The 10,000-nt window shown below is 44.4% G+C and overlaps 1 protein-coding gene across 3 annotated transcripts in view; it reads right to left on the minus strand.

The window, feature by feature from the left end:
* The window catches only part of grb14 (growth factor receptor-bound protein 14), a 44,731-nt gene that overhangs the window by 34,149 nt on the left and 582 nt on the right, over window positions 1–10,000 (minus strand). For all 3 annotated transcript variants that reach the window (XM_056289280.1, XM_056289281.1, XM_056289277.1), the window contains exon 2: window positions 8,609–8,738. In XM_056289280.1, coding sequence (XP_056145255.1) covers window positions 8,609–8,738 — 130 coding nt within the window. The remainder of the gene's footprint in view (window positions 1–8,608; window positions 8,739–10,000) is intronic.

The raw sequence follows: 10,000 nt of genomic DNA on the forward strand, positions 1-10,000 counted from the left end.
TAAGAAAGGTGATATACTGTGATACTCTAAGAAAGGTGATATATTGTGATACTCTAAGAAAGGTGATATATTGTGATACTCTAAGAAAGGTGATATATTGTGATACTCTAAGAAAGGCGATACATTGTGATACTGTAAGAAAGGTGATATATTGTGATACTGTAAGAAAGGTGATATATTGTGACACTGTAAGAAAGGTGATATATTGTGATACTGTAAGAAAGGTGATATATCGTGATACTGTAAGAAAGGTGATATACTGTGATACTCTAAGAAAGGTGATACATTGTGATACTGTAAGAAAGGTGATATATTGTGATACTCTAAGAAAGGTGATATATTGTGATACTCTAAGAAAGGCGATATATTGTGGTACTCTAAGAAAGGTGATATATTGTGATACTGTAAGAAAGGTGATATATTGTGATACTCTAAGAAAGGTGATATATTGTGATACTCTAAGAAAGGCGATATATTGTGGTACTCTAAGAAAGGTGATATATTGTGATACTGTAAGAAAGGTGATATATTGTGATACTCTAAGAAAGGTGATATATTGTGATACTCTAAGAAAGGTGATATATTGTGGTACTGTAAGAAAGGTGATACATTGTGATACTGTAAGAAAGGTGATACATTGTGATACTGTAAGAAAGGCGATATATTGTGATACTGTAAGAAAGGCGATACATTGTGATACTGTAAGAAAGGTTATATATTGTGATACTGTAAGAAAGGCGATATATTGCGATACTGTAAGAAAGACGATATATTGTGGTACTGTAAGAAAGGTGATATATTGTGGTACTCTAAGAAAGGTGATATATTGTGATACTGTAAGAAAGGTGATATATCGTGATACTGTCAGAAAGGTGATATACCGTGATACTGTGAGAAAGGTGATATATTGTGATACTGTAAGAAAGGTGATATACTGTGGTACTGTAAGAAAGGTGATATATTGTGATACTGTAAGAAAGGTGATATATTGTGATACTGTAAGAAAGGTGATATATTGTGGTACTGTAAGAAAGGTGATTTATTGTGATACTGTAAGAAAGGCGATATATTGTGATACTCTAAGAAAGGTGATATATTGTGACACTGTAAGAAAGGTGATATATTGTGATACTGTAAGAAAGGTGATATATCGTGATACTGTAAGAAAGGTGATATACTGTGATACTCTAAGAAAGGTGATATATTGTGATACTCTAAGAAAGGTGATATATTGTGATACTCTAAGAAAGGTGATATATTGTGATACTCTAAGAAAGGCGATACATTGTGATACTGTAAGAAAGGTGATATATTGTGATACTGTAAGAAAGGTGATATATTGTGACACTGTAAGAAAGGTGATATATTGTGATACTGTAAGAAAGGTGATATATCGTGATACTGTAAGAAAGGTGATATACTGTGATACTCTAAGAAAGGTGATACATTGTGATACTGTAAGAAAGGTGATATATTGTGATACTCTAAGAAAGGTGATATATTGTGATACTCTAAGAAAGGCGATATATTGTGGTACTCTAAGAAAGGTGATATATTGTGATACTGTAAGAAAGGTGATATATTGTGATACTCTAAGAAAGGTGATATATTGTGATACTCTAAGAAAGGCGATATATTGTGGTACTCTAAGAAAGGTGATATATTGTGATACTGTAAGAAAGGTGATATATTGTGATACTCTAAGAAAGGTGATATATTGTGATACTCTAAGAAAGGTGATATATTGTGGTACTGTAAGAAAGGTGATACATTGTGATACTGTAAGAAAGGTGATACATTGTGATACTGTAAGAAAGGCGATATATTGTGATACTGTAAGAAAGGCGATACATTGTGATACTGTAAGAAAGGTTATATATTGTGATACTGTAAGAAAGGCGATATATTGCGATACTGTAAGAAAGACGATATATTGTGGTACTGTAAGAAAGGTGATATATTGTGGTACTCTAAGAAAGGTGATATATTGTGATACTGTAAGAAAGGTGATATATTGTGACACTGTAAGAAAGGTGATATATTGTGATACTGTAAGAAAGGTGATATATCGTGATACTGTAAGAAAGGTGATATACTGTGATACTCTAAGAAAGGTGATACATTGTGATACTGTAAGAAAGGTGATATACTGTGATACTGTAAGAAAGGCGATATATTGTGATACTCTAAGAAAGGTGATATATTGTGATACTGTAAGAAAGGTGATATATTGTGATACTGTAAGAAAGGTGATATATTGTGGTACTGTAAGAAAGGTGATATATTGTGATGTCATAGGCCTGTGTTCTTTGTGCTTATGCTACTTCCTGTCTCAGTGTACGTTGTTGGGTTGGCGTGGAAGAGTCAAATGGCGGAAGATAGATTACAACACTGTTGTCTAGCGGTCGTGGGGTTACACACAACACAACATGTTTGTCACCAACCTTTACATGTAAACAATTAAAAATGGATACAGTGGTGTTGAGAATCGGTTCAGTATCATGACAGATAACATCGCCATACTCGAGCGTATCAGTATTTTCTTACACCCCTATTGTTTGTCCGTTCTTCTTCTTTCAGCTTATTCCCTGTTTCTCAGGGGTCGCCAGAGCGGATTTTATAGTTTCCATCGTTACCCTGTGAGGGCACGGCACCAATGGCGGTCGTTGTCAACCCGGGCCTTGACCGATCCGGTATGGTCTTGTCAATTCACATACTGATTTGTCAAAATTTTACATCAGTTGTATATGTATAAATTTGTTTATTATATCGCAAATTGCAGTGTTGTCCACAATAATCACAATACGACTTTTTCACCAAATTGTGCGGCACCGGTGCCTGTAATAACTAAACTGACTGCTCACTGTCACTCGCTCCAAATTCTATATGTGCTATCTGCTGCCACCCACTCTGCACAGTCTGTGCTGTCTGTGATAACTTAAACTCTCACCCTTAAAGCTGTCAGTCATCTACCTAGACATACGTTCAGAAGGTATATCTCTTGCCTGAAAGGACAGACACTACAGCAGACAGGGGCAGACATTCTCTGTGAGTCATAGGGCTGAACTGAACACCGGCCCTGTCTGGAAGTAAGAGTGTCTGTCTGGCGTGTGCGTCTGCTGTCTGGTTAGAGTCCAAGCAAGACTGCCCTACAACACACTCCTGTGGCCTAGAAACCGTACCAGCCACTTAGGTGGAACTTATAACAGTCCACAATCTATTTTCATAGTGCGCCATAAAGATATGCCGGCACGGCCACATAAATGCTCTGCCTAAAAGGGGAAATGTTGTATTGACCAAATCGGTAATTGTACCAGCAGCTAGTCAGCACGACAGCAACCTGCCTGGTTTTCCGGTGTTTAAAACTCTTGTATCATGAATGCACCGGCTTGGTGCTGCAGCAGGGCTGATAGCAGGAGGAGCGGCGCTGCTGCTGGCATTACCAATGGGAACGTTCCTGAGGTCATGCTCCAAAGTGCAGAAGGATTCGATTTCACAAGGTAAACACATAAGTGGCTGTTATATGGCTGAGACAACTGAGGAACTGTAGGACACATACTGATTTACGCACCGTGTCAACAGATCTGTCCTAACAATTAGCCTACAAGTTGTCCTAATTTGCACACAAAAACCCACACATGCACAACAGATGGTGCAGTGTAACACATGATGAAGATGATGTGGCTGCACGCCCGCTGCAGAAGCATGCATGCACCACTACAAAACCCAGAGTGGAAATCCTCTACAGCTCGAGCAGTGCTTGAAATGGGGAAATGGGGCATCCGGGTGGCGTAGCGGTCTATTCCGTTGCCTACCAACACGGAGATCGGCGGTTCGAATCCCCGTGTTGCCTCCGGCTTGGTCAGGCTTCCCTACAGACACAACTGGCCGTGTCTGCGGGTGGGAATCCGGATGTGTCCTGGTCGCTGCGCAAGCGCCTCCTCTGGTCGGTCAGGGCGCCCATTCGGGGGGGAGGGGGAACTGGGGGGAATAGCGTGATCCTCCCACGCGCTACGCCCCCCTGGTGAAACTCCTCACTGTCAGGTGAAAAGAAGCGGCTGGCGACTCCACATGTATGGGAGGAGACATGTGGTAGTCGGCAGCCCTCCCCGGATCAGCAGAGGGGGTGGAGCAGAGACCGGGACGGCTCGGAAGAGTGGGGTGGTTGGTCAAGTACAATTGGGGAGAAAAAGGGGGGGGGGCCCAAAAAAAGAAATGGAGACCTGAACATCACAGCGGCTTTAAGAGCAGTGGTGAAGTCGTGGAGAGACTCTTCACGGCATCGGGACGACGGTCTCTCTGTGAGCCGGCAGATGAAGGCAGCTTCTGATGAGAGAAGCTGATACGCCGACAACAAAGCTCGAGTCGACTTGCCCACAGATGTACGTGGCAGTCATGACTTGGTGGCTTTGTTATGGAAATGCACCATGACACTGCAAATGCGAGGCTGACAGGGGGCTCAGGCAAACGGGTTTCTCACGACTGGAATAGCTTTTAAGCCCGCGTAAAACAAAGCAATGTCAAGCAAAGGGCTTTGCAGCGAACTCAGAGGAGGCATTCAGATCGACCCTTGTAAATCCGAACCTGGTCGGTCGGACACGCCGCCCTGTCTAAATTACCACGGCAACTGGGGAGGACGGCCATTTGGCTCAGCCCGCAGAATCTACCCAAGCAATCTGTCATTTCAGTGAAATATGTTTATATTTTCAAATGGGGAGGTGTTTGTCAATAATGCTGAAAGAAGAATGTAAAGGTCAGCGTCTGGGATACAGACTCTGAATGCAACTCCCGGGGAAACTCGCCGCTCTCAGAGACACACTGGGGATCTCAATGGCTAACTTTCCTTTATAGGGGAGATTGAAGGATGGGCGAGGGGGCTGGGCGCTGCACGGCTGGAACAATGATGTCATTGGTTTCTTGAGTGCTGCGGAGGGGCGGGGGGTCGTAACCCTGTGACATGAGGACTGTGACACATAAACAGCTGTTCAGTCTGACATATTCCCTTTGTCTTCCCCCATGCTGCTGCTGAAAAGGCTGAGAGAAAGGCTGTCAGGCCCATGAGGTGCGGGCGCAGGCCTCGTCGGTGCGTTACATAAGGATCACGTTGAGATTTGCTAACAAGGAAGCCACGCTGCTGAACACCGGGGTCGCCCGGGTCATCTGCTCCTCCGCTGAGAAACTCCGGCATTTCTCTCACACCTTTCAAAGAAAATACCCAAATCCGTGCAAATCCCCGACCCCCTTTAACAACGGGAGCGGCTGAGAGCTTTTGCAGACGCTTGCTAATTTTCCGACGTGAGTCCCCAAGCGAGTGAGAAGGGAATAAGATAAACGGGAGCTCGTCTGAAAATGTGCATATCAATTGGGGACCCGGCGGTGTTGAGCGATAACCCAGTGCTGCGGGCCCGCTACCAGGCAGCATATAGATACACAAATGGAAACCCAGCTAGTAGCCACCCTCCTCCTGCAAACCCTGTGCTGTGCCGCGCAGCGGAAGGAGAAGCGAGCAGCTGGCTGTGCAGCGCCTGGTCCGTCCATGCTAACGGCCTGCACTGAACTGCTCCTTCTTCGCCTCAAAGCAACTCGATACGAGCAGAAGGACGTCTGATGATGCTGACGGTTCCTGTAATGCTGAGCTCTGTAAGTTCTAGTGGCTTCACTATGACTCGTAAGTTTGAGTTGCCCCCTCTGCCCCCCCCCCCCCCACACACACACACACACAGCTTGATACGACACTGGGGAGCTGAAATCAACTGTGGCTTTTGGGGATCAATCTCCCGGGAAGATTTATGGTTAAAAAAAAAACCCCGGACTGCTTTAAAAGCCGTGGGAAGACGTATAGAAAAACTCTGTTCTGAAAGCCGTCAGCTTGTGAAGCCCATAATTGTAAGCTTTCCAACATAATGAATGTGCTCCCCTTTTAGAATGAAGCGCTGAGTTCTGCATGAAGTCATGAATGATAAACTGCCCATCACACACGAGCACAAGTGTCGTCTATCTGTGGTTCAGCACACCGCTGCTCCGACCCGTAACGAGGGGCAAAACTACGTGAAAAGTAAAACCCTTCAGGCGTCGTTAACGCCTCACCTGCCTTCTGGTCTTGCATTAAAGAAGCTCGTTGTAGACCTGCATCCATGTTAAAGTCAAGCTGTTCTGTTTATTCAAACAAAAGTCCATCATCCTATCTGTCTGCCTATCTGCCTGTCTGTCTGTCTGTCTGTCTGTCTGTCTGTCTATCTATCTATCTATCTATCTATCTATCTATCTATCTATCTATCTGTCTGTCTGTCTGTCTGTCTGTCTGTCTGTCTGTCTGTCTGTCTGTCTGTCTGTCTGTCTGTCTGTCTGCCTGCCTGCCTGCCTGCCTGCCTGCCTGCCTGCCTGCCTGCCTGCCTGCCTGCCTGTCTGTCTGTCTGTCTGTCTCTATCTATCTATCTATCTATCTATCTATCTATCTATCTATCTATCTATCTATCTATCTATCTATCTATCTGTCTGTCTGTCTGTCTGTCTGTCTGTCTGTCTGTCTGTCTGTCTGTCTGTCTGTCTGTCTGTCTGTCTGTCTGTCTGTCTGTCTGTCTGTCTGTCTGTCTGTCTGTCTGTCTGTCTGTCTGCCTGCCTGCCTGCCTGTCTGTCTGTCTGTCTGTCTGTCTGTCTGTCTGTCTGTCTGCCTGTCTGTCTGTCTGTCTGTATCTGTCTGTATCTGTCTGTCTGTCTGTCTGTCTATCCATCCATCCATCCATCCATCCATCCATCCATCCATCCATCCATCTATCTATCTATCTATCTATCTATCTATCTATCTATCTATCTATCTATCTATCTATCTATCTATCTATCTATCTATCTATCTATCTATCTATCTATCTATCTATCTATCTATCTATGTATCTGTCTGTCTGTCTGTCTGTCTGTCTGTCTGTCTATCTATAAATCTGTCTGTCCATATTTATTTTGATGCACACATTGGATTAAGTGCCTTTTGCACTGTTGTATGTTTTGCACGATCTTGGACACAAATTAGTCAATAATATATTCTTCTACTGATATATTCTAATAATACTATATTCTTGTACTAATATATTCTTCAACTAATATATTCTAATAATAATATATTCTAATAATAATATATTCTTCAACTAATATATTCTAAGAATATATTCTTCAACTAATATATTCTAATAATATATTCTAATAATAATATATTCTTCAACTAATATATTCTAATAATATATTCTTCAACTAATATATTCTAATAATATATTCTAATAATAATATATTCTTCTGTACTAAAAGAGACAAAAAATATTGCTTCTTTTTTTCAGATGATGAAGGTTTAAGACACTAGCTGGACTTTATAATTAGTACCTTTTGACCAAAATGATTTGGTTTTGTGTCAAAAAGAGACACAAAATTTAACCGAATGTTTGCAATTTGAAGCTGTGTGGAGAGTGAAATTCCAAGTAAACAGATCAGTAACACTTCATAATAACTACACAAATGCAGCATTAGTTCAGTATTACTAACTCCTGAATTCCTCATTTGTAAAGCGAGGCATGTACCAATGGTTAGTGAGTGTTAATAGATGTTTATAAATACTTATTAATACTGCAGCTCATGGTTAAGTCAGGTAGTACTAGTTGTTAGGTAGTATTGTGTATGAGCTCATGTAAAGTGAGGACTATCTGTGCCTTACAAAGCATTTACACATGAGACTGAAAGGCCAGCAGCACCTTGAGACTCACAACAGTCTAAAGGATCATGAGGTCCTTCAGAAAGTGTAAGTACACGATTAACACACTATTTACATGTACATGTGTGCATGCATTAATCATGGATTGCAGTATTAATAAGTATTTATAAAACATACATTAACACACTAACCACTGGTGCACGTCTTGCTGTACAAAGGATGAATTCAGTCGTTAGTAATACTGAACTAATGCTTCACGTGTGTAGTTATTATAAAGTGTTCCCAAAAGATCTGCTGGATTTGGCACTGGATCTAGATTGGAGTGAAATCTTATCCGACGCCAGTGGGCCGTCCCCCGTATTCAGCTCCTTTCACATCACACGCCCTATGACGGCAACAGGGCTGCATGGGTGTCTGTGGGCTTGCTGAAGAAAAAGGTGCCTGGCGGGACTGGTAGGAAGTGGTAGGAGGTGGTAAGTGTGCAGAGCGGGACGGTGCAGAGGGAAGGCGGCTGGCTGCTGGCTTCAGCTCAGTCCACCTGAACCTCCCGCGGTCATGTTGCACAGCAGCGTGTGTGCTGCTCCGGTGCAAAGCTGGAATCGCACAATAGGAAGAGAAAACGCGCGGGTTGCCCGAGTGTGCTGACGCGGCATTTTCATCCCCTCGCTGCGCCTCATTTCCATACTCGCACAACTGGTTTGTCTGAACCTTCAGACGAATCGTGTGCCAAACAAGATGCACCCTAGTGTGACTTTGAATTCACACGTGTCCTGCGGTTTTCCCAGCGGCTGCGCCTGCTAAACGTACATGACCGTCCCGCCACGGGACGTGCAGGGAAACTAGACGACGCAGCGGTAGAAGGTCTCGCCTCGTCACAGAAGACCGGCCGGCGATGAACGAGGGGCACATGCTCACCTGAGTTGCACTGCTTTTGGTCCACGGTAATACACATTCAGAGACGAGGGAGGAGACAGTCGAGGGAATGAGTTCAGGGAAGGGATTTGGAACTGTGGAGGCCAGCGACTCCTCTCCCTCTTTATTGCTCCTGAAGGACAAAAAGATAGACAGAAGGAGAGAGAGAGAGAGAGAGAGAGAGAGAGAGAGAGAGAGAGAGCATAAAACATTCATTAACAACAAGCACCGGGAAGAACCAGACTCTTGCTTACTGCACACAATGCGACCGTCTGTCTCCCAGCGTTGCCTGCGACCGGCAGACCAGGCCGTGTGTCGGTGTGTCGGGGCATCAGGTCTGAGGCTGCTCTGTCTGGGAAGGGAGAAGGCCTGCAGCGAGTCATGGGATCTTTGGTGTCTACCTCACACATCAGATTTCACACCCTATACGCTCGCTGTAGCTTGAGAGCAGCGCCGTATGGATCGGAGATACTGTCGGGGCTTTTGTTACGGGGGGGGGGGGTGGTCCGTGTCCCGTGTCCCGTGTCCCGTGCACATAGGAGGGGAGCAGCATAATGGAGCAGGTGATAGCCCCAGAACAAACACACAGGCTGGACAGAAACACAAGGCCCGCTCCCGCTCTCGGCTATCAGACGACACACCCCGCTCGCAGACAAACAGACATTTGATAATATGGTAGATAATGCACACGAGAGCTCCCCTCCACCTCAACGCTATAATACCCCAGAAGCTGGCTGACGCACAAAGAGCTCCTGAAACCAGTAGGCTTGAAAACCCTTCCTACAACACGATATGAGCGCTTACCCACTTCATAAAGGGGAAGTTTCTTTTCTCCTCGGCGCTCTCGCAGGACGCTTATTATGTGCTGCCTTTTTAAAACCCTGGTCGTTGCTCCGCGATGACTTGAGGGACATAAAGGTATTCTCCTCCGTATCTGCGTGGGCTTGACATGAGGGAGCAGCCATGAGGGATGTCATGTTGTTTACTTCCAAAATGCATCGGGCATGTCAGCTTAATCTGTTTACATCGAAGTCAGGCAGAAGAAAGCCGCTCAATCGGTGGGAAATAGATAGGCCGAGACAAACGCCCACGTCGCCACTTCCCAGCCACATCATGAGTGCATGTGAGAGGCTTGGGTTTTTATCATTTAGCTTAGCACGGCGGCTAATGAGGAGGCCTCGCGTTGCAGAAGGTAGTTGCTCGCAGGCTGAAAGTTTCTTAACTGTTCTGTAAACACAGCCGTTACCGAGTTACTGATTATCCCCTGCAAAGTAACAGGTGCTCGGTTTGATTCCGGTCCGTCCGCCGTGCTGTTGAAATAATGTATGATAATTTATGGACAGTTGTGCATGGATTGTATCGATAGTGTTTACAAGTACAAAGTCTGCAGCTTTC

Source organism: Lampris incognitus, chromosome 11 (genome assembly GCF_029633865.1).
Source record: "Lampris incognitus isolate fLamInc1 chromosome 11, fLamInc1.hap2, whole genome shotgun sequence".
NCBI classification, from domain to species: domain Eukaryota; kingdom Metazoa; phylum Chordata; class Actinopteri; order Lampriformes; family Lampridae; genus Lampris; species Lampris incognitus.